Below are 25,947 nucleotides of genomic sequence, written 5' to 3'. Positions count from 1 at the left end.
GTGATCAAGGGATTCAATCGGGTTGAAACGGTGTTTCCTGATTTCACTCCTAAATAGCCTAGCTCTAATTTGAACATGATGCCCCCTTGTTCTTGATTCCCCCACTAGAGGAAGTAGTTTCTCCGTTTCGACCTGATCGAATCCCTTTATCATTTTGAACACCTTGACCAGATGACCACTCAGTCTTGTAAACTCAAGGGAATACAAGCCAAGTAACCTCTCCCCCTCCTTCTCTGTCTCCACTGGTTGACTTGATACATTTTCAATATAAGAAAGAACTTGCATTTGTCATAGTAGGTACAGCACAGGAGGAGGCCATTCGGCCCATCGTGCCTGTACCGGCTCTTTGAAAGAGCTATCCAATTAGTCCCATTCCCCTGCTCTTTCCCCATAGCCCTGTAAATTTTTTCCCTTCAAGTATTTATCCAATTCCCTTTTGAAAATTACTATTGAATCTGCTTCCACCACCCTTTCAGGCAGCGCATTCCAGATCATTGCAACTCACTGCATAAAAAAATGATTCCTCATGTCGCCTCTGGCTCTTTTGCTGATCACGTTAAATCTGTGTCCTCTGGTTACCGACCCTTCTGTCATTGGAAATAGTTTCTCCTTATTTACTCTGTCAAAACCATTCATGATCTTGAACACCTCTATCAAATCTACCCTTAACCTTCTCTGTTCTAAGGAGAACAACCCGAGCTTCTCCAGTCTCTTCACATAACTGAAGTCCCTCATCCCTGGTCTAGTAAATCTCATTCTGCACCCTCTAAAGCCTTCACATCCTTCCTAAAGTGTGGTGCCCAGAATTGAACACAATGCTCCAGCTGAGGCCTAACCAGTGTTTTATAAAGGTTCAGCATAACTTCCTTGCTTTTGTACTCTATGCCTCTATTAATAAAGCCCAGGATCCCATATGTGTTTTTAACAGCCTTCTCAACTTGTCCTGCCACCTTCAAAGATTTGTGTAAGTGCATCCCCCAAGTCTCTCTGTTCCTGCATCCCCTTTAGAATTGTACCATTTAGTTTATATTGCCTCTCCTCATTCTTCCTACTAAAAAGCATCACATTTCACTTCTCTCCATTAAATTTCATCTGCCACGTGTCTGCCCATTTCACCAATCTGTCTATGTCCTCCTGAAGTCTGTTACTATATTTGCCTTTTCAAAGTGCTTCACATACAATGATTTGCCTAGTAGAGCAGAGCCTGTTGTTGTGTAGGCTGTCATCATTAATGAAAACCTGCATCACATTTTCCAAGCATAAGAGTTATTTCAGCACTGATACTTCCTATGTAAAGCCCCCAGTCCATATGCGTTCATTTTCATTGAAGGAGTTTACTTATTCCTCTTTCTTGTTCTGCTTTCGGCACTGGTTGGATCAGTGAATATCTTTTATGAACGATTATTATGCTATCAGGAACGATCAGATGATGATAACCCTGCCTAACGAACCGCATATATTAATGCCAACAAGTATATGAGAATTGGTTGTTTCCCCGGAGACTACATCTGCTTAATAGTGTGTGAGCGTTTGGAAGATCTCTAATGGGCAGAGCTAAATTTATCTCTGAACTGTCAAGGTTAAATGGAGCATTATTTGTCCAGTGGGGATATTGGCTCTCGGCCTCGCAGCATGGGCGGTGTTAGACAGAGGTGTAGGAAGGTATGTTTACCTGTAGATGATGCAGGCACAGTCTCGACAGGTCCCACAGTTCGCAATGTCCTGCCCAGTTCGGTAGGATTGTCTCCTATAATGCAAACCGCACAATTAATTGTTTATCTAATTACGGTACACACTAATACGCATAGTATTCCCTCTCCCTCCCCTCGCCCCCCTTTCTCTCGGGATGTCACTGACCTTTGCTGGTTTACAGTTCCTATGGGGACAGAGTGGGAAAAGTGGGACTAATTGAATAGCTCTTTCAAAGAGCCGGCACAGGCACGATGGGCTGAATGGCCTCCTTCTCTGCTGTATGATTCTATGAATGATTCTATGACTATGATTCTATGATTCAATGAATGATTCTATCAATGATTATATGATTCAATCTATGATTCTATGAAGGAATCTATGCATGATTCTATTACTATGACTCTATGATTCAATGCATGATTCTATCAATGATTATATGATTCAATCTATGATTCTATGAAGGATTCTATGAATGATTTTATGATTCTATGACTCAATAATTCCATGCATGATTCCACGATTCAATGACGCTATGAATGATTTTATGATGAAATGATTCTACAAATCTGATTCTATGACTCTATAACTCTAAGGCTATGATTCAATGCTTCTATGGCTGTGAATGATTTTATGAAAGAATCATTCATAGTCATAGAATCATAGAGCCATAGAACCATAGAATCAATGATTCTATGATTCAATGAATGATTCTATGAATGATTCAATAAATGATTCTATTGATGATTCAATGAATGATTCAATGATTCTATGAATGATTCAATGATTCTATGAATGATTCAATGAATGTTTCTATGAATGATTCAATGAATGTTTCTATGATTCAATGATTCTATGAATGATTCAATGATTGATTCTATGATTGATTCTATGATTCAATGTATGGTTCAACGAATGATACTATGATTCTATGAATGACTAAATGATTCTATGAATGATTCAATGAATGATTTTATGATTCAATGAATGATTCTATGAATGATTCAGTGATTCTATGAATGATTCAATGAATGATTCAATGATTCTATGAGTGATTCAGTGATTCTATGAATGATTCAATGATTCTATGAATGATTCAATGAATGATTCAATGATTCTATGAATGATTCAATGAATGAATGAATGATTCAGTGATTCTATGAATGATTCAATGATTCTATGAATGATTCAATGAATGATTCAATGATTCTATGAATGATTCTATGAATGATTCAATGATTCTATGAATGATTCAGGATTCTATGAATGATTCAGTGATTCTATGAATGATTCAATGAATGATTCTATGATTCAATGAATGATTCAATGATTCTATGAATGATTCAATGATTCTATGAATGATTCAATTATTCTATGAATGATTCTATGAATGATTCAATGATTCTATGGATGATTCAATGACTGATTCAATGACTGATTCAATGATTCTATGAATGATTCAATGATTCTATGAATGATTCAATGAATGGTTCAACGAATAATACTATGATTCTATGAATGACTAAATGATTCAATGAATGATTCAATGAATGATTCTATGATTCTACGAATTATTCAATGAATGATTTGATGATTCTATGAATGATTCAATGAATGATTCGATGATTCTATGAATGATTCCATGATTCTATGAATGATTCTATGATTCTGTGAATGATTCAATGATTCTATGAATGATTCAATGAATGATTCCATGATTCAAAGAATGATTCAATGAATAATTCTATGAATAATTCTATGAATAATTCTATGAATGACTCAATGAATGATTCAATGAATGATTCTACGTTTGATTCTATGAATGATTCAAGGAATGATTCAAGGAATGATTCAATGAATGATTCTATGATTGATTCTATGAATGATTCTATGATTCTATGAATGATTCAATGATTTAGTGAATGATTCACTGATTTAGTGAATGATTCACTGATTCTATGAATGATTCAATGAATGATTCAATGAATGATTCTATGATTCTATGAATGATTCGATGGTTCTATGAATGATTCAATGAATGATTTGATGATTCTATGAATGATTCAATGAATGAGTCTATGATTCTATGAATGAGTCTATGATTCTATGAATGATTCGATGGTTCTATGAATGATTCAATGAATGATTCTATGATTCTATGAATGATTCAATGATTCTATGAATGATTCCATGATTCTATGAATGATTCTATGAATGATTCCATGAATGATTCTATGAATGATTCAATGAATGATTCTACGTTTAATTCTATGAATGATTCAAGGAATGATTCAATGAATGATTCTATGATTGATTCTATGAATGATTCTATGATTCTATGAATGATTCTATGAATGATTCTATGAATGATTTCATGATTCTAATAATGATTCTATGATTCTATGAATGATTCAATGATTCTATGAATGATTCCATGAATGATTCTATGATTCTATGAATGATTCTATGAATGATTCCATGATTCAATGAATGATTCAATGAATAATTCTATGATTGATTCAATGAATGATTCTATGATTGATTCTATGAATGATTCCATGATTCTATGAATGATTGTATGATTGTATGATTCTGAATGATTCTATTCCTCTATATATGATTCTTTCATTCCGAAGGTGGAATGTGGATAGCTTGCCCGTAATTCACATGGGAGTGTGGACGTTGTGGCATCAAAAATTCTCTGGCAACAATCCTGGCAATTATCAGGGACATCTGACCCCGCCCGCATTGGTGGGGTCAATCAGAGACCTGCCTTTAAAATATCCATAGTGGGCATCTGCTAGCCCACACAGGATGGAAAGTCCAGTGGGGATGGGGACAATCAGAGACACCTGATGAAACAAGGCTTGCACCTTTCCTGTCCCTACAGTTCCAAAAGAAAACGCCACAGCCATGGTAGATTGTTTCCTTCAACATTCATTTCCAAGTCTCGTATTTGCGATGCGGTTGTTTTCTTCTGTTCCCGGCCACAAACATTCTCATCTGATATGAGAGGGCTCCTGGGACTTTAATGATGTCTCGTGCCTTTCTAACACCCACAGCTGCCAGAGACGGCAATAATAGATTCCATTAAAAGTACATTGTTTAAGTGTACATTTAAGCAAAGTGCATTTAATTTCCTTTGATGGATTTTATGCTTGTTAAGGTGAGGGATGGTAATTATAGTGAAGGGAACATTTCCACTTTGTATTCAGAGGCGATGTGAGAGACTCATCACTGAATAGGAGTGCAGGCAAGCGCCTGTCTGTAGGCACTGTTATGTTATGTGGGTGTTCTCGATGCTGACACATTGGTCGTCTCCTAAGAAGCGATGGCAGGACCCACGAATGCTGCGTCCCCCTGCTGTTTTCATAGAATTGTACACCGCAGGAGGCCATTCGGCCCATCGTGCCAGTGCCGGCTCTTTGAAAGAGCTATCCGATTAGTCCCGCTCACCCGCTCTTTCCCCATAGCCCTGCAAATCTTTCCTTTTCAAGTATGTATCCAATCGCCTTTTGAAAGTTACTATTGAATCTGCTTCCACCAACTTGCCGGCAGTGCATTCCAGATCATAACAACTCGCTGCGTAAAAAAAATTCTCCTCACCTCCCCTCCAGTTCGTTTGCCAATTATCTTAAATCTGTGTCCTCTAGGTACCGACCCTCCTGTCATTGGAAACATTTTCTCCCTATTTACTCTATCAAAACCCCTCATGATTTTGAGCACCTCCATTAAATCTCCCCTCAGACTTTTCTGCTCTGAGGAGAACAACCCCAGCTTCTCTAGTCTCTCCACATCACTGAAGTCCCTCATCCCTGTCCTCTGCCTCCACAAGAAGATTTCCTTTTTGGTACCTTATTGACCCCCACCCTGCCTTTGACTACCCTTTTACTCTATGGCCCTGATATTTACAGGCAGGTGGGTAGGGAGTGAGGGCGACTGTCAGTGGCCGGGAGACCCGGAAATACGGGAAATGCGGAGGTCCTGCCGAATTTAATGGCAGGACCTCATTTGAATTTCTTTTCCCCATTTCCTGCCCGGCAGATTGAGAGGCTTCCTGTCGGGCGGGAAGGCCCGCGGTACAAGGCCGCAGCCAGGGACCGGAGAGGAGGGAGGGAGTGAAGAGATCGCAGGAGGGAAGAGATCGCGGGGAGGGGGTCTGGAGATTGCGGGGAGTGGGTCTGGAGATCGCAGTTGGGTGGGGGTGGTGGTCGGCAGATCGCGGGGAGGGAGGCCGATCGCGGCAGGTTTGCTTGAGGGACAGGTGGAGGGGAAGCCCTCCTCCTCCTCCTCCTGGCCCACAAGCAGTGCTGAAGAAGCACTCACCTGTTGGATCCAGCAGTTCTCGCCTCCCTTCAACTGCCGGGTTTTCCGAGCCCCGGGAAACCAGCCGTTAAATCCAACTGGCTGCTAAAATCTGAGGCACGCAGCCTGATTAACATATTATAGTTAACGACCCGCCTCGAGAGCGGGTTACTCGCCCGCCCTGGTTAGACCAGAAGTCGGCACGCTCGCGATGGATTGGGGTCGGGTTTCCCATTTCTAAGAATTTAATCCCCCTCCCCTCTTCCCCTGTCCTGCAAGGGTTAAAACTCCCCCTTGTGTGTTTATATATTTTAGTTAGGATTCTGAGAGGGGGGATTAAAGGTTAGCTCCTGGTGTTTGCACTGCTAAAGACTGGGCCTACTGATCTGCTGGTGGGATCATGGACCCAGATTTAGCAGTGTGAACGCTGGGGCCGGTAGTGTGGTTCCCCCCCCCCCGCCCCCCCCCCCCCAAAGGGCTTTCTCGTTAAGGGCACTGCACAGTGTCGTACTGATTCACAGAGAGCAGGAAGGTTCCTGGTTTGATTCTTGGCCCATGAGGAGTTGGCTGATATCAGTCAGAGGTGCTGTACTGGCACCAGAACTGGATTCAGCACCTCCAGAGATGGAAGGCAGGGATTGGCAAGAGAAGTCAGGATTCCCAGTCCTGTTAGCTATCCAGTGGCTTCTGCTGGAAAGTGATGTGGATATGGGGCGAGGCTTGGTCTGTGAGGCCTCCTTGATCAAATAGCGTGCTGAGAGTCTAGGCTCACACATGAGGCCATTCGGCCCATCGTGCCAGTGCCGGCTCTTTGAAAGAGCTATCCGATTAATCCCGCATAGCTGAGGGGAGGGCAGGAGGGCGGCTGGCACCTGTGGAACCATACTGTAGAAGGAGTGGACACTTTCAAGAGAGGACAGGGGCAAACCGGATGAGCCAAACCAGCCTTCAGAGGAGCAAGCAATGATTGAAGGAAAGGAGATTAGCATCGTGTAATACAATAGGGCCGATCTTACTACTGGCAGAAAGCCTTCCACAACAGCCATACATAGTGCACGGTCACAGTGCCTACAATTTTCTGTTCATTACTGATGGAGCTGGGCCATTTTAGGGGTGAAATCAGGAAGCACTTTTTCACACTAACATCTGGGGACTTGTGCCAAAATTTGGGAGAGCTGTCCCACAGACTGGTCAAGCAACAGCCTGACATAGCCATACTCACAGAATCATACCTTTCAGCCAACGTCCCAGACTCTTCCATCACCATCCCTGGGTATGTCCTGTCCCACCGGCAGGACAGACCCACCAGAGGTGGCGGTACAGTGATATACAGTCAGGAGGGAGTGGCCCTGGGAGTCCTCAACATTGACTCTGGACCCCATGAAATCTCATGGAATCAGGTCAAATATGGGCAAGGAAACCATTGAATGACGGAACATGCTCGAGGCGCAGAATGGCCTACTGTGGGGTAGCATGCCCGCAATTTCCCGAGAAAACCCCTCCAGTGGGACTCGCTCTCTGCTGGTAGCACGTCGTCATAAAATCCGCCCTTGAATATCTATCGGAGGATTACGGCCGGCAACGCAACATCAATGCCTCGTCTCACTGAGTTCTCCTGGATTATTGACTACATCTGAATTCCTCGATTGGGTTAGTGCTTTGTAACCCTCAGCCATGTATCATACTGTATGTAACGTGGATAGTGCAATAAAACATATAAAATATAGAGTACCTTATATCTCAAAGTACTTCCCATAATGAATTATTTGAAGGGCAGAGACCGTCGTGAATCCTGGGAATGTAATTTCGCAGTGAGCATGACAATAGGTTGCCCGTTGTCAATCAGTGTCACCCCTTGTTCTCTTTAATTTCAATAGAATCGCACCCATATTATCCCACCCTTGCACAGTCCTCCTGCTCCTTGCGGCCTCACTGTGTTGAAATCAAGAATCATTGGATGTCCTACTCCTGCATCTTTCTTCCATAGGATCTCAGAACCATGGACCTCTGTTAGTCTTCCCCATCTCCCACAATCTAAAGGTGCAGCTAGGATTCCAGGCATAAATGGGGGTCATTTTAATTTTGAGCCATGCTGTGTAGAATTATAGAAAGATACAGCACAGAAGGAAGCCATTCGGCCCTTCATGCCTGTGCCGGCTCTTTGAAAGAGCTATCCAATTAGTCCCACTGTCCCTGCCCTTTCCCCATAGCCCTGCAAATTTTTTTCCCCTTCGAGGATTTCTCCAATTCCCTTTTGAAAGTCACTATTGAACCTGCTTCCAGATCGAAATGGTCACCCTTTACAGGTCCCACCCGATGTTCCCCTTCTATGCACTTCAATGGGAAGGAAAATTGGCCGTGGTGTACAACGGGCGGCTACTTCGATATCGCCCGTGTTATATTGACGCCAGAAGTTCAAATTACACCCAATGGTCTCCCTTTTTCGCCTGCGTTCCATGAATGCCCCAGTGTTTGTGAGGGGGGAGGGGAAGGACGGTGTGAAAATGCGGAGATGTGGATTCAGAAACGCGCAGTCGAATTGAAGCCAGCTGATCTTAATATAGTGAAAGCAGGGAGCCAGTGCGGTGTCGTCATACTCCAGGGGGATTTGGGAAACAGGGCGATAAGGGCCAAAAAAAATGGGTTCGGTAACCCTGGCAACCAGCCCATTCGGCGGCCGATGCACCTGCGTGTACCAGGCAGTGGGCCCCTTTAAATTTGCGAATGACGTACATCGGTCCACGAGTGCCATTTTAGGAGGGAACTGATTGGAGTGGGCGCCATGCACTCTGATCAGTTCCACAGGCGGTGGAGATTTAAGGTGATTAGCAAAAGAACTATAGGCGACATGAGGAAAGCATTTTTTTAGCCAGCGAGTTGTTATGATCTGGAATGCGCTGCCTGAAAGAGTGGTGGAAGCAGATTCAATAGTAACTTTCAAAAGGGAATTGGATGAATATTTGAAGGGAAAAAATTTGCAGGGCTATGGGGAAAGAGCAGGGGAGTGGGACTAATTGGATCGCTCTTTCAAAGAGCCGGCACAGGCATGATGGGCTGAATGGCCTCCTGTGCTGTATCATTGTATGATTTTAGAGGAAAAGAGGCCCAACAAAGAATAAGTTTGAAATTATATCTGTGGGCTCCCCACAAAAATAATCTGGGCCGCTGGATGCCCTGGGACCCCCACCCTCCGGGAACGCGACCCTCTCTGCACATACCTTGCTGCTAGCTGGAGCAGCCCAATATTGGCCAGCCTTAACCAAAAGGACAGAAAGAAAGAACTTGCATTTGTACAGGGCCTTTACGACCTCGAAGTCCCAAAGCGTTCTGCAGCCAATGAAGCACTTTTTTGAAGTGTGCAGTTGTAATGTAGGAAGGCAGCAGCCAACTCGTGCACAGCAAGGTCCCACAAAGAGCAGTATGAAAATGACCAGATAATCTGCTTTTAGTTTTGTTGGTTGAGGGATAAATGTTGGTCAGGACATCGGGGAGAACTCCCCTGGTCTTCAAAATAGTTCCCTAGGATCTTTTACATCCGCCTGAGAGGGCAGACGGGGCCTCGGTTTAACGCCTCATCCAAAAGACGGCACCTCCGACAATGCAGCACTCCATTGGGGGCCTGGATTATGTGCTTAAGTCTCTAGAGCGGGACTTGAACCCACAACCTTCATGACTAGCCACGGCTGGCACGGCTCATCCGGCGAGCTGGGTCGGAACGTCCTTTTAGCGCTGTTACGATGCAAATCATAGTAGGTACAGCACAGGAGGAGGCCGTTCGGCCCAACATGCCCGTGCCGGGCAGAGCCTCGTAATTGCGGCCAACTCCAATGCCTGGACTGCAGCCTGTGTTAACGAGGGAGAGCAGCATAGCCGAGTCTGCTCTTCACGAAACAGGATTTGGAAAAAAAAAACAATTATAAAAGAATGCTATACAAATCCGAGCAGGTCATCAGCTAAGTATTGCTGTTTGATTTACCTCATCTTCCCTCCAACTCGTCTCAACCTATTGGTGGCCTGCACAGTGGGTCTTGGCCTTTCACCCGGGCTCCACTATTAAAATTATTCAGCGAACGCACTGCTGTAATTTCAGGGTTTCATTGATGTCAGTAAGCCGTTCGACCTTCACTCTCCTGCTTCTGTGACATTCTCTGAACCGCCCTTGATTAAATTACAGCTTTATGACTCACTTCATAACCATCAGTAATTCTCCATTTATTAATCAGGATAATGGTTGAACCCATAGCCTGGATAAGCCCTCTTCAAAAAAAAAAATAAAAAACCCTTTGAAAATCAGCGATCCGTCTGAGAGTGCTTTGTGTTACTGGAGTCTCGAGGCAGTCGTTCATACACTCACTTCACAATTGCACACTAGTTGGTCAAAGTCAGAGGGTTAACCCTTGCTGCCCAGTATTTCTTTCCCCTTGCACACCCTTCTTTTAGTGGTGAGGGTGGGGGGCAGCACCTCTGATGAGTACACACCAATCTGCCCCGTCCGGTTTGATGCAATCGAAACGCAACAAGAGATTGGCTTCTCTGTGATGTCGCCATGCCAATGTTGAGCGCTTTACTATTTGATTGGCTGGAAAATTGGCCTTAGAAAGTGTTTTTTTTTTATGGCCAATCAAAGGACAATTTTTCCAAAGTTGGTCTCCCATTTTCAAATTGGATGGTAGAAGCAGGGAGATAGAAAGCAAAAGAATTTAGAAAACAAAATTAAAAATAAAGGTTAAAGTAGATAGGGTGGAGTTTCTAGTTAGATGAAGGTTAAAGTAAAATCAAAATGCAGAAAAAGAGGAGAGGAACGAACATAGGAATATTGGAAGAGGAGTAGGCCATTCAGCCCCTTGAGCCTGTTCTGCCATTCAATTAGATCACAGCTAATTTGTATCTTAATTCCATCTACCCGCCTTGGTTCCGTAACCCTTAATACCCTTGCCTAACAAAAATCTATCAATCTCTGTTTTGAAATTTTCAATTGACCACAGCTTTTTGGGGGGAGTGAGTTCCAGATTTCCACTACCCTTTGTGTGAAGATGTGCTTCCTGACAAAACTCCTGAACAGCAGAGCTCTAATTTTAAGGCTATGCCCCCGAGAGAAAAACAAACGGGCAAGCACAGGTAAAAGCGTATATTATTTTTTAATTTAATATCTTTTCAGTGATTATTTTAAAAGCCTAGAGCTAATATTAGTGTAAAATAAAGCTATTCCTGGAGTTTGAGTAGATTTATTACTGTAGTAATGTTTGTCTCAGTGTCACTGAGTTGAAAATTTACGAAATCAGTCAGACCATAGAGTCAGAAATTTCCCTTGACCTGCTGGCGGTTCATCTAAGGGTTAATCCCAAAACTGTCAAGTTTAGTAATTTGCCAGCAGCGGTACTCAAAAGGTGTTAAAGTTGCCCAAACCGCCTTGATTGTGGTTTGTTGAAGGGGAACCTTGTTCCTCTATTCTGCTTCCAGGTGTTGACAACTTTATTTACGAAAATGTTAGTCAATTCAACGTAATGTTCAACAAGTTAAGTTTAATTTGGAAACTTTTCTAAGATAGAGGCATGCATTACAAAAGCTAAACCATTATAAAACACTGGTTAGGCCCCAGCGGGAGTAATGTGTCCAATTCTGGGCACCACACTTTAGGAAGGATGTCAAGGCCTTGGAGAGGGTGCAAAGGAGATTCACTGGAATGAGGGACTTCAGTTATGTGGAGGGACTAGAAAAGCTGGGATTGTTCTCCTTAGAGCAGAGAAGGTTAAGGGGAGATTTAATAGAGGTGTTCAAAATTATGAGGGGTTTTGAAGAAGTAACTGTATCCACTGGTATGGGGTTCGGTAAGCAGAGGACACAGATTTAAGGTCATTGGCAAAAGAACCAGGCGGGAGATGAGGAGAATTTTTTTACGCAGCGAGTTGTGATGATCTGGAATGCACTGCCTGAAAGGGTGGTGGAAGCAGATTCAATAGTAACTTTCAAAAGGGAATTGGATAAATACTTGAAAAGGAACAATTTGCAAGGCTGTGGGGAAAGAGCAGGGGAATGGGACTAACTGGATAGTTCTTTCAAAGGCGTGATGGGCTGAATAATCACCTACTGTGCTGAAGATTCTATGATTCTATCAATGGTCCAAATGTAGCATGGTTCAATAGAGCCTAATTCTGCGAGAAATGAACTGACATGAATTGAAACTAGATTTTAGAACCACAGATCATGAAAGGGCTGAAGCATCGAGCTTGTTTGGTGCTATTTGTACCCTGGCTAAGGGGTCAACTGGATATGGCTAAAGGGAAGCCCATGATAGAATGGTGTGGACTTGATAGGCCAAATGGCCTTTTGCTGCTCCTTACTTTCTTACGCTTTCCAGTAGCAGGAAATGGGACCACCCCCCCAGCAAAAGTTGGACCTTCAGGAGAAGCGGCGAGAGAAAAACTGGGGAGGGAACAAAGCAAGTGAAGTCCTCATGGGCTTCACCTGGCAGTGATAAGGCTTTGGCAGAGCCACGGGGAAAAGAGCAGGGGAGTGGGACTAATTGGATAGCTCTTTCAAAGAACCGGCACAGGCACGATGGGCCGAATGGCCTCCTTCTGTGCCGTATGATTCTAAAAGTCACAAGGGAGATGTTTGTGTAGTTCAGCAGTCTATGATAGCCTGGCATGCATGTGGAATTCAATTGTTTCAGTTTTCTTTGGGAATGCTTCATTCTGTTGTTTTTTCAATCTGTTTGCCGTGGCATTAGCAGCAGTCAGTGTGAACGCTTTCACGACGCTCCCGTGTCCTCGGTTTACGGTGATTTTCTCCACAAGACGATTAATTAAAGCTTATAAGCTTGTGAAGGGGATTGGTCAAGTATGACCCAGGCAAACTGGTCACTCCGATGAAAGTCTCAGATACAAGTAGGATACAAGTTACAAATTGGACCCTTGGAATTATCCTGTGGGATAAAAGTGTTTGACCCAGTATTAGAAATTCCGTTCTCTGTTATTTTAGTTAACCTGTTTACTCCCACTCCAAAGATTTGAGCACGTAATCCAGGCGGACACTCCAGTGCAGTACTGAGTGAATGCTGCGCAGTTGGAGGTGCCGTCTTTCAGATGAGACGTTAAACCGAGGCCCCCTCAGGTGGACGTAAAAAATCCCATTTTGAAGAAGAGCAGGGGAATTCTCCCCCGTGTCCTGGCCAATATTTATCCCTCAACCAACATCACTAAAAAACAGAATATCTGGTCATTATCACATTGTTGTTTGTGGGCCACCGCATTTCCTACACTACATTTCAAAAAAGTACTTCATTGGCTGTAAAGCACTGTGGGACGTCCTGAGGTCATGAAAGGCACTATATAAATGCAAGTTCTTTCTTTTCAACCTACACCACCAGAGAACACCTGTCTCATTACTATGCATAAAATGGCTGCTGCTTTTGCCCACATAACGACAATAATTGAACTTCAAAGTAATTCATGGCACATGAAGCGCTTTGGGATATTCCTGAGAGGTGTGCTGCAATGATATATGAATGGAAATCTTATCCTTCCATTTGAGAGAGCAATAGAGGTGAGAAGGCCTGGAGCTGGGGTTGAATTAAAAGGGCTTTCTGTGTTGCTAAAAATTCTTTTCATTCTGCGAACACTTGGGATTTTATTACTACAGGTCTTCCGAGTGTAAAAGTATGCAATCAAGTGTCGTGCTCAACGCAAGTAATAATCAACCTCTCCCTTTAATACTCATGGCAGCTCACTCTGGGAATTCAGTGAAGTCGTCAGGTACCTACCCATCTCTAACGGCTTCTTTCTTCTCCAGGTCTTGAATGACATCCAGTAAAACCTTAATGGTCTGCTGACTGGTCTGCAGGACATCCTCCATGGCCTGCAGCCTGGACTGGAGAGAAGTGATTTCGTACTGCGTGGTACGCCCTGTCTTGAACTCTCGATTCCCTGCTGCATTGGGCAGCTCTTTCAGATTGTCCTGAGGGACACGCGGACATCCTGCAGGCTTTTTGCCACTGGGCATCACTTCCAGTCGGTCATCAGGATGCAGTGAGGGCCCCGATTGGCTGTTTTGGATGGCATGTTCTCCTGATTGGACAGAAGTCTTTGAGGGTGGCTGTAATGGGTCACTTTTTACTTGGGTAGCTTCTGATTGGTCTGGTTTTGATGCGCCAAGCTCTAATTGTTCGGTTCGATGGGAAATACTAGGCCGTTTCGGATTGAGTGTGGATGATGGGGTCTTTAAGCAGGACTTGGGATAGACGCAAAGCTGCTCCTTCAGGAGAGATTGATTGGCGTTAGATAGCTCTGTCTTTCTACGCTCTGAATGGTTACTGTCCACATCACATTTTGTTGCTTTCAGGTTGTTGCACTTGCCCTGTTTCTGTGAGCATCGCTCCAAATTGGTTTCTTTGGATGGGTGTGGACTTGCCTTGGAGTTTGATGAACAGGGTTTGATGGAGGGGCTTCTCAAATGGTCCGAATCGTCACCCTTGGCTGCACAGTGCTGCCCGGTTATCAGTGCTTCGTGTTCCTCCTCTGCCAGGCCGTCAGCTGTGGCTTCGCAAAGCGTAGCCTTGTCCTGCACGCGATGGCACGCGGTGGTCGGACCATTGGGGTTTGGAGAGTGGGCCTTCTCCGAGGTCCACTCCTTTCGCTGGGAGTCCTGGGTGGGTTCCGCGCAGTCGCTCAGCGGAGTCCTGGCCGTCTCCGCCGTCCTCCCGTTGAGAGCCGCGGCTCCCTCCTCCTCCTCCTCCTCCTCCTCGCGGGCCCCAGCCGCCGCCGGCTCTCCCCCTCCTCCGGCGGCCTTTGGGGAAGGATCGGAAAACGTAACGTCGTCCCGCTCATCCGCCGCGCCAACATCGCCGACACTCTTGCTCCTGAACCGGAACGCCGGGAACTGCTTCTGAAGGCTTGGGGAGGTTTGAATGGCGGTGCTCATGCAAACCTTCCGAGGATTGGGGAGCGTCAAGGAGCAAGGCCTTGCCTGGTACCAGTTTCTCGCCGTGCCCTGGGAGCTCCCAGCCGAGGCGGACTGAGTGTTTCCCTCCGGCCCCTCAGCAGGTGCCTCGGGGGTCTTTATCCCGCCCTCGCCCTCCGGACCATCTGCCAGGTCCTTGAAGCGTACCTGCTGGGCCTTGTGACGCCTCCGGTGTTGCCTCCTCTCGGCCTCCGACGCGCTGGCCGTGTCCCGCTTCAGTAGGACGGATCTGACGGTCATCGCGCGGTCTGAGTTTACGTGAACGCGTGAAGCCAGTGAATGATTTGTTTCTTTACTGACCATTATCTCCCGGCAACAACAGTTTGTAAAGAAATGGACGTCTTCACCGCTTTCCCAGAGAGCCGCTGCGCCCTCGCTTTGCAATTGGCTGAGAATGAGCAGGTGGTCCCCGAGCCGCATCCGCCACTGGTCGAAACGTGCCGTGCATTCTCTGCAGCGCGACGCAAAAAAAAAAAAGACCCTCAGTCTGAAGAGTTATGGGATGCTCAGGAATAGTAGAGAAATCATCAGAAGTCCCTGATGAGGGAATAATTGACTTTGGGTCCAGAAACCCCGAAGCTATTAGCTTTATCCAGCTGGAGCCTCGCTGAAAGAGACATCCCCTGATCAGGCACTGCGTTCCTTCGGGGCCTCTTCTCAATAGCCCTGTCAGACTAACAGCTGGCTCCTCCGACGGGGGCGCTCGTGTTCCGCCACGCGGAGGCAAGCAAGTGAAGAGTTAAGTCGCGCCCCGCCCGGTCCTTTCTACCCTCCACGCTGCATGCTGCCTCTTGCCCTCGAGGAAAACGGATCGACTCGGCCCTCCGGAGGGGACCAGCGCGGTGGCAGGCTCGGCTCGCGCAGTTGCCCGGGCGGTGCGTCCGGACGTCGGACTGATGGCTGTCCCAGGGCAGGCGGTCTGGCCGGCGGTGCGGCGTCATTTTCCCCTCCCTCCCCGCCCCTCGGCGCACATTAAAGTTCAAACCGGGTCCATGGTTCAGAGGGACGCGAGAGTATTTTCGGCCTCTTAGGTCAGGCCTCAGGTGGTTTTCAGGGCTGCCTTGTCAGGACCTAAACAGGTGGAGATGAAGGGAGACAATGCACATTAGTATGCGTGACAGCTTTGCCAAAAGCATTTCAGATGTGATTGATCAGCAGCACAATGCAGCCACGTCAAACAACGCTGCAAAACTGGATAGGCTCCGCGTTGTTAAATTTCACGGCTCTAAACACGTTTCGGAGGTCGGGTCAGGACCGCAATCATCTGGGATTGGGTTTGTAAAATGTAATATATCTGTTGTTTTCTCCCCTCCCTTCCTCCCTCCCCTGGAGCTCCGACTCATCCTGGCGTTCAGATCAATGGATACTGCCCCCCGCCCCATCCCGTCCCGCCATCTCATCCACTTTCCGCGTTGGCCTTGCATCAGAGCTGACCTCAATCCTATCAATCAATCGACATCTATGCAAGCATACTGTCCAGCCACATTGCAATCACAGGTGGAAACTCTGGGTGGTTTTCTCTCTCCCTGGTCCAAGGGATTATTGTAGTACTGTAAGGAAACGGTTAAATTCTTGATATTAGTTTTTAAGTGAGTTTCTATCAGCAGTGTTCGGTTAGTAATAGGGATTCCAGTCAGACAGTGTTTTAGCTGATAAGTATGATGTGGAGATGCCGGTGATGGACTGGGGTTGACAATTGTAAACAATTTTACAACACCAAGTAAGAGTCCAGCAATTTTATTTTAAATTCACAAGCTTTCGGAGGCTACCTCCTTCCTACCTCCCACATCGTTCACCTGAGGAAGGAGGTAGCCTCCGAAAGCTTGTGAATTTAAAATAAAATTGCTGGACTATAACTTGGTGTTGTAAAATTGTTTACAATTAGCTGATAAGGAGAGGCCACAAAAACTGTCTGTATTAGCTCTGGCCTTGAAAAGGCACCTGTCTTAGATCTGGAAAATTAAGGAATGCGAGTCAGGTTTCAGTCACTTAAAACTGAAGTTATTGCAGCTAATTGGATGAGGGAATACTTTGAAACATGCCAATTCTCACTTGGCCAGAGCGAAAGAAAGGTATAAAAAGAGGGATATTAGGATAGACACTTCAGAATTCGACAAGGCTTGGCCAGCCGATCACCTCGAGCTCGAGAGCTGTGACGTGGTGAATTCTCTAGTACCTGGTACTGTAGTGTGACCCTAAGTATATGTGTAATTATTATTAATAATAGTTATCATTGTGTTTGTGTAATTGTTGGTAATAATGGTTATCAGGGTGTGCTTAATTCCTATGAAAGCCAATAAATGTCTTTGAACCCTATTATCTTGGGGAATAACTTCTAAATGTATAAGAACATCCATTCCCTAACAGTAAGTCCAATATTGCCCTGGCTAAGATCAGCTAACTCAACAAAGACCAGCAATAGAATCTGAGACCATCCTGATCCATATGGCTCAATACCAAACTATGCGATGCATTTACCAACAGGGCTATGGGGATTTCCTGAGAGGGTGCTGGTTTAAATGAGACTCACCTTAAGGGCTGGTTTCATGCTGGTGTTGATTCAAGTGCGAGATTCAGGGGATCACATGACTTCAGGGTGGCTGTGCGGAGTCTATATATTGAGATGCACGAGGCATCGCAGTTGTGTGGGAGGGGCTGGATGGACCAAAGGGTATTTTCCTGTCCGTCATTCTTCGTCTGCTTGTACGTGATATCAGACTTGTGGACTGGTTGCCTCTCCTGAAACCCATCTGTATTCAAAGTGCCAGTCACCAGACCTATTCATTTACATTCTCTAAAACAAACAAAAAAAAAATCCTTTGGGGCTGCCTGACTGAAAGGCAGCTGTTTAAATGACACCGCTCTGTTAAATCGGGCTGTCTGAATCCCATTGCTAAGCCATGAGGTCTAAACATAATCCATGAAATTAGCCATTGGAAAGTACATGGTTACAAGATCAGTGCTTCCTGTCTCTTACAGTGAAGGTACAAGTAGTTCTGTTACGGAACAGGATTTATTTACACAGCTGATCTAATCACAGAGAATACAGAAGCACTGATCTTCTAAATAGTCTGAAACGAACACGAGATGTCCGGAAGGGTCATCACAGAAACTGCAGCACAGAAGGCCCATCGCACTTGATCGAGTGCTAGCTCTTCAACTATCTACTCCAATCCCATTTCCCTGGTCCTTTAACATTCTTCCTTTTCAATTATTTATCAATTCCCTTTTAAATGATGTAAGGGGTAATTGTTACCTTCAGCAGCTGTGTGGTAATATGACGGAGCGGATTTCCCGCCCGGTGTGGAACATGCCTGGATTTTAATCCCATTGAAATCGATGGAAATCAACATTGGGAGGCTTGAACGATGGATGGGCGATCCGCTCCATCATATGACCACCCAGGCAGTGAAGGTGAAAATCACCCCCATAGGATCTGTCTCAATAATCACTTGCAGTGAAGCATCTAATAACCCCCTGTGTTAAAACATTTCTTGTAACCTGCTCCTTCACCGTTCTAGTGACAGTCCTGAGTCTGTGCCTCTTATTACCCATTAACCAATACAGACTTTCCACCATTCAGTCACTATTCAGAATTTTGTAAACCTCTGTTAGGCCTCAACTTAACCTTAAAATTAGAGCTAGGCCGTTCAGGGGTGATGTCAGGATGTACTTCTTCACATAAAGGGTAGTGGAAATCTGGAACTCTCTTCCCCAAAAACCTGTTGAGGCTGGGGATCAATTGAAAATTTCCAAACTGAGATTGTTTGATTTTTGTTAGGTAAGGGTATTAAGGGTTACAGAACCAAAGCGGGTAAATGGAGTAAAGATACAGATCAATCATGATCCAATTGAATGGCGGAACAGGCTCGAGGGGTTGGAATCATAGAATGTTTAAAGCACAGAAGGAGGCCATTCGGCCCGTCAAGTCCGTGCCGGCTCTCTGCAAGAGCAATCCAGCTAGTCCCACTCCCCTGCCCTATCCCTGAAGCCTTGCGAATTTTTTCCTTTCAAGTACTTATCCAGTTCTCTTTTGAAAGCCACGATTGAATCTGCCTCCACCACCCCCTCAGGCAGTGCATTCCAGATCATAACCACTCGCTGTGTAAAAAAGTTTTTCTCATGTCGCCTTTGGTTCTTTTGCCAATCACCTTTAATCTATGTCCTCTGTTCTTGACCCCTCCGCCAATGAGAACAGTTTCTCTCTACCTACTCTGTCCAGACCCTTCATGATTTTGAATACCTCTATCAAATCTCCTCTCAACCTTCTCTGCTTTAAGGAGAACAACCCCAGCTTCTCCAGTCCCTCATCCCTGGAATCTTTCTAGTAAATCGCTTCTGCACCCTCTCAAAGGCCTTCACATCCTTCCTAAAGTGCGGTGCCCAGAGCTGGACACAATACTCCAGTTGTGGCCGAACCAGTGTTTTATAAAGGCTCATCATAACCTCCTTGCTTTTGTACTCTATGCCTCTATTTATAAAGTTCAGAATCCCATATGCTTTCTTAACCTGCCCTGCCACCTTCAATGATTGGTGCACATATACCTACAGATCTCTCTGCTCCTGCACCCCTTTTAGAGTTGTACCCTCTGGTTTATATTACCTCTCCTCGTTCTTCCTACCGAAATGTATCACTTCACAGTTTTCTGCGTTAAATTTCATCTGCCACGTGTCCGTCCATTCCACCAGCCTGTCTATGTCCTCTTGAAATCTATCACTATCCTCCTCACTGTTCCAAATTTTGTGTCATCTGCAAATTTTGAAATTGTGCCCTGTACACCCAAGTCCAAGTCATTAATATATATCAAAAAAAGCAAAGGTCCCAGCACCGACCCCTGGGAAACACCACTGTACACCTCCCTCCAGTCCGAAAAAAAACCGGTCACCACTACTCTCTGCTTCCTATTATTTAGCCAATTTCGTATCCATGCTGCCACTGCCCACTTAATTCAATGGGCTTCAACTTTGATGACAAGCCTATTATGCGGCACTTTATAAAACCCTTTTGAAAGTCCATATACACCACATCAACTACATTGGCCCCATCGAACCTCTCTGTTACCTGATCAAAAAACTCAAATCAAGTTGGTTAAACACGGTTTGTCTTTAATTAAGGAAAGCCATGCTGACTGGTCTGTAATTGCTGGGTTTATCCTTACACCCACAAAGGCGTAACATTTGCAATTCTCCAGTCTTCTGGCACCGCCCCCCCTCTCCCCCAGTATCTAAGGAGATTGTGGCCAGTAGCTCTGCAATTTCCACCCTTATTTCCTTCAGCAACCTAGGATGCATCCCATCCAGACCAGGTGACTTATCTACTTTAGCCTTTCTGGTACCTCCTTGTTTTCAATTTTTAGCCCATCCAGTATCTGAACTATCTCTTCACTTACTGTGACTTTGGCAGCATCTTCTTCCTTGGTAAAGACAGATGCAAAGTATTCATTTAGTACCTCAGCCATGCCTTATGCCTCCATGCGTAGATCTCCTTTTTGGCCCCTAATCGGTCCCACTATCCATTTCCAGTATTTTTGGATTCCCTTTTATTTTGGCCGCCAGTCTATTCTCATACTCTCTCTTTGCCCCTCTTATCTCCTTTTTCGCCTCCCTTCTGAACTTTCTATATTCAGCCTGGTTCTCACTTGTGTTATTAACCTGACATCTGTCATATGCCCCTTTTTTTGCTTCATCTTACTCTCTATCACTTTTGTCATCCAGTGAGCTCTGACTTTAGTTGCCCTATCTTTCTCCCTCGTGGGAATGTATCTAGACTGTACCTGAACCATCTCCTCCTTAAAGGCCGCCCGTTGTTCAATTACAGTTTTGCCTGCCAATCTTTGATTCCAATTTACCCGGGCCTTTTCCGTTCTCATCCTATTGAAATTGGCCCTCCTCCAATTGAGTATTTTTACTTTAGAGTGGTCCTTTTCCTTTTCCATAGTTATTCTAAACCTTTTGATACTATGATCGCTGTTCCCTAAATTTCACTCATTGACGTTTGCTCCACTTGGCCCACCTCATTTCCCAGGACCAGATCTAGCAATGCCTCCTTCCTCATTGGGCCGGAAACGTACTGGTCAAGAATGTTCTCCTGAACACACTTTGAAAATTCCTCCCCCTCTTTTTCCCTTACACTGTTACTATCCCAGTCTATATTAGGATAGGCTGAATGGCCTAGTCCTGTTCCTATGTTTCTAACCAATGGCTTATACCAGTTCAACATCAGTTTGTGTCTTTTTATATTCAGTGCTGCTATGTCAGAATCCCATTTATCTTTTCTATTTGTACTCACATCTTTCAAGATCTATCCATCTACATGTCTGGCTCTCTGCTCTGTTAAGAATCTTGCCATTTAGGACATACTTCCTATTACTGTTCTTTTTTTCTGAAATGTGCTACTTCATATTTCTTTGCACTGAACTGCAACTGCCACTTATTTGCCAACCTGTCTGTGACCTTCTGCAATCCTTTACATTTTTGCTTCACAGTTTGCTATGTCCCTAATTTGGAATCATCAACAAATTTCAATATCATTCCTCTTGAGCCTATATCCAAACCTGCAATATAAATGGAAAACAAAAAATAGGTCCCAGGACAGATCTCTGGGGTACACCACTATGCACATCCCACCAATCGAAAAAAAAATCTGTTTACCCCTAGTGCATTTGGTCCACAGTTATGTTCACTTTAATATCATGTCCCTCAATTTTGCAACGAGTCTCTTAAATCTTAGAATGATACGGCAAGGAGGCCATTCAGCCCATTGCGCCTGTGCCGGCTCTTTGAAAGAGCTATCCAATTAGTCCCACTCCCCTGCCCTTTCCCTATAGCCCTGCAAATTTTTCCCCTGCAAGTATTTATCTAATTCCCTTTTGAAAGTTATTATAGAATCTGCTTTCAGGCAGTGCGTTCCAGATCGTTACAACATAAGTAGCGTTTTATCCAACACCTTCTGAAAATCCATAGAAGCAAGATCAGTCACATTCCCTTTATCTACACACTTCATCAGAAAATGCAAGTAACTTTGTCAAGCACTTTACGAACCCATGCTAGCTGTCCCTGATTAGTCCATGCCTTTTAAAGTATTTCCCAACCTCCCTCTGATATTCTGTAACAATCTTTCTCTTTCGCACCCATTAACTATTTTAATTGTTTCCTTTTGAATATTTCTTTGCAGTAGTGGCTCTTCCACATCATCCTCAGGTGCTCCTACAGTCCCACTTTCATCTTACGCTGTAAAAGCTGAGACAAAATACTTATTAAGCATCTCTGTCATTCCTTCACTCTCAAGTACAAGATGGCTCCCTTCACCTCTAAATAGCTCTTAAACTGTACATTTTCATCTTTAGAAACATACTCATATCTGAAAGGGAGGATTATTCTAAGGGAATCAATGGATATGGGGATCGGGCGGGAAAGTGGAGTTGAGGTCGAAGATCAGCCATGATCTGATTGAATGGCGGAGTAGGTTCGATGGGCTGTTATGGCCTACTCCTGCTCCTATTTCTTATGTCCTTATTCTGCATCTAACTGTGTTATACCTGATCCGAGCCTGCTGGATACTGACAATAAAGTTATGCGGTGTGATAAATGGGCCAACACCTCCATTAATAAAGTGAAATAGTAATTTTATACAAACACGTTAAGCATTGGCACGTTAATTTCGCACAGCGTCATTTCAAGGCAAGTGTCAGCTGTCTCTAATGGCTCCAAAAAGGCGACAGGTAACTAAATCAAACAGAAGAGAGAGGGTCCAAGTATGATTCCAGCTCTGTGCTGATTGATGTGACTTCACCCTATTCAATCCACGTTTGCCCAAATGACTGCTAATTCTGTCCTGGATTATCGTTTCCAAAAGTTTCCCCAGCACCGAGGTTAAACTGACTGGCCTATAGTTGCTGGGTTTATCCTTACACCCTTTTTTGAACAAGGGTGTAACATTTGCAGTGAAAATAGGATAAGGCTCGCTTGTGATGACCCCCGTGGTCAGCTTGCCTACTGTCTAGACCCACACACGAGGAAAGCCTTTCTTCAGTAAGATGTATAAGGGTGCCCCGTGTCTGTAGAACCACCGTAAGTCAAGGCCTTGGAGAGTGGAAAAGAGGAGAATGCCAGAAACAAAACTGAGCGAAAGCCAAAAGAGGGGAAATATCACTGTGATGGGGAGTACTCCCCCCGATAAGATCAGTATTAGCAATATTCAGGGAAAATGTTGCTCAGTTTGATGTCGCAATGCTTACTGCTGTCAACTTTGCTCTTCAACAAACGCGATATCTGCTGTCAGGCGAACTCCCGCTGTCCAGTTTCCATGTTTTGATTTTGACTTTTACATGATGTGAACTATTTTTAGTGGTCGATGTGATCAGTGATGTTAATCTATTGCTTTAATGTCCCTCTTGTGGATTCTGCTTTTTAAACACATAGCAGTCTGTCAGGCAAGAGATATAATAGCCGTGTAATCTGAACGTTAAAGGATAATATCAGATTAGAACATAATTTTAACCTTTTCAATTGAATTTGTGCCTTGTAACCTCTCTCACGTGTGAGTTGTGTCATATAGTTGAATCCTCTTACTGAAGAACCAGAGTTATACACATTGCTTTTCACACATCACCAACATCTCCTGTGATCAGTGCCTCTCACCAGTATCTTTGTACCATTATCTCCCATCACCGTTATCTCCTATCACCAAAAGCAAAGGAAGTTATGCTAAGCCTTTATAAAACACTGGTTAAGCCTCAGCTGAGGTAGTGTGTTCAATTCTGGGCACCACATTTTAGGAAGGATGCCAAGGCCTTATAGAAGGTGCAGAAGAGATTTAAGAACATAAGAAATAGGAGCAGGAGTAGGCCATACGGCCCCTCGAGCCTGCTCCACCATTCAATAAGATCATGGCTCACCTTTGACCTCAACTCCACTTTTCCGTCTGATTCCCATATCCCTTGATTCCCCTGGAGTCCAAAAATCTATCGATCTCAGCCTTGAACATACTCAACGACTCAGTATCCACAGCCCTCTGGGGTAGAGAATTCCAAAGATTCACAACCCTCTGAGTGAAGAAATTCCTCTTCATAGAATAGAATCATAGAATCATAGAAGTTACAACATGGAAACAGGCCCTTCGGCCCAACATGTCCATGTCGCCCAGTTTATTCCACTAAGCTAGTCCCAATTTCCTGCACTTGGCCCATATCCCTCTATACCCATCTTACCCATGTAACTGTCCAAATGCTTTTTAAAAGACAAAATTGTACCCGCCTCTATTACTGCCTCTGGCAGCTCGTTCCAGACACTCACCACCCTTTGATTGAAAAAATTGCCCCTCTGGACCCTTTTGTGTCTCTCCCCTCTCACCTTAAATCAATGCCCCCTCGTTATAGACTCCCCTACCTTTGGGAAAAGATTTTGACTATCTATCTTATCTATGCCCCTCATTATTTTATAGACTTCTATAAGATCACCCCTTAACCTCCTACACTCCAGGGAAAAAAGTCCCAGTCTGTCTAACCTCTCCCTATAAGTCAAACCATCAAGTCCCGGTAGCATCCTAGTAAATCTTTTCTGCACTCTTTCTAGTTTAATAATATCCTTTCTATAATAGGGTGACCAGAACTGTGCACAGTACTCCAAGTGTGGCCTCACCAATGCCCTGTACAACTTCAACAAGACATCCCAACTCCTGCATTCAATGTTCTGACCAATGAAACCAAGCATGCCGAATGCCTTCTTCACCACCCTATCCACCTGTGACTCCACTTTCAAGGAGCTATGAACCTGTACTCCTAGATCTCTTTGTTCGATAACTCTCCCCAATGCCCTACCATTAACGGAGTAGGTCCTGGCCCGATTCTTAAATTCTTAAATGGCCGACCCCTTATCCTGAGATTATGTCGCCTAATTCTAGACTCTCCAGCCAGGGGTAACAACCTCTCAGCATCTACCCTGTCAAGCCCCCTCAGAATCTTGTATGTTTCAATGAGGTCACCTGTCATTCCTCTAAACTCTAAAGAGTACAGGCCCATTTTACTCAATTTCTCCCCATAGGACAACCATCTTATCCCAGGAATCAATCTAGTGAACCTTTGTTGCAACCCCTCTAAAGCAAGTATATCCTTCCTTAGATAAGGAGACCAATATTGTACGCAGTACTCCAGATGAGGTCTCACCAATACCCTGTACAATTGTAGTAAAACTTCCAAACTCTTGTACTCCAACCCCCTTGCAATAAAGGCCAACATGCCATTTGCCTTCCGAATTGCTTGTTGTACCTGCATGCTAACTTTTTGTGTTTCTTGTACCAGGAACCCCAAATCTCTCTGAACACCAACATTTAATAGTTTCTCACCATTTAAAACATATTCTGTTTTTCTATTCTTCCTACCAAAGTGAATAACCTCACATTTCCCCACATTATACTCCATCTGCCACCTTCTTGCCCACTCACTTAACCTGTCTATATCCCTTTGCAGTCTGTGACCTCCTCACAGCTTACTTTCCCACCTAGCTTTGTATCATCAGCAAACTTGGATACATTACACTCGGTCCCTTCATCTTAGTCATTAATATATAGATAGTAAAGAGCTGAGGTCTAAAATGAGTTCATTTCTAGCATGGCACCAGGGATGAGGGACTTCAGTTATGTGGAGAGACTGGAGAAGCTGGGATTGTTCTCCTTAGAGCAGAGAAGGTTAAAAGGAGATTTGATAGAAGTGTTCAAAATCATGAATGGTTTTGATGGAGTAAATAAGGAAAAACTGTTTCCAGTGGCAGAAGGGTCAGTAACCAAAGGACACAGATTTAAGGTGTTCGGCAAAGGAACCAGAGGGAAGATGAGGAAACATTTTTTTTACGCAGCAAGTTGTTATGATCTGGAATGCACTGCCTGAAAGGGTGGTGGAAGCAGCTTCAATAGTAACTTTCAAAAGGGAATTGGATAAATAATTGAAGGAGTAAAATTTACAGTGCTCTGGGGAAGGAAGCAGAGGGTGGACTAATTGG

General features: G+C 44.4%; 2 protein-coding genes across 3 annotated transcripts in view; one reads left to right on the top strand and one right to left on the bottom strand.

The window, feature by feature from the left end:
• LOC137316523 (dedicator of cytokinesis protein 2-like) overlaps positions 1–25,947 on the top strand; it is a 1,021,473-nt gene that overhangs the window by 493,694 nt on the left and 501,832 nt on the right. The window lies entirely within an intron of this gene.
• Positions 1–25,947, bottom strand: part of LOC137316723 (INSYN2B protein-like) — a 126,793-nt gene that overhangs the window by 78,034 nt on the left and 22,812 nt on the right. Inside the window, exons 2-3 of the mRNA XM_067980614.1 lie at positions 13,757–16,023; positions 1,673–1,747 (exon numbers count right to left, since the gene is read on the bottom strand). Coding sequence (XP_067836715.1) covers positions 1,673–1,747; positions 13,757–15,372 — 1,691 coding nt within the window. The 5' untranslated portion in view covers positions 15,373–16,023. The remainder of the gene's footprint in view (positions 1–1,672; positions 1,748–13,756; positions 16,024–25,947) is intronic.

The sequence above is a fragment of the Heptranchias perlo genome, chromosome 1, assembly GCF_035084215.1.
Source record: "Heptranchias perlo isolate sHepPer1 chromosome 1, sHepPer1.hap1, whole genome shotgun sequence".
NCBI classification, from domain to species: domain Eukaryota; kingdom Metazoa; phylum Chordata; class Chondrichthyes; order Hexanchiformes; family Hexanchidae; genus Heptranchias; species Heptranchias perlo.
Note: the sequence above shows the minus strand (reverse complement) of the source record. Positions and strands in the feature narration are given on the sequence as shown.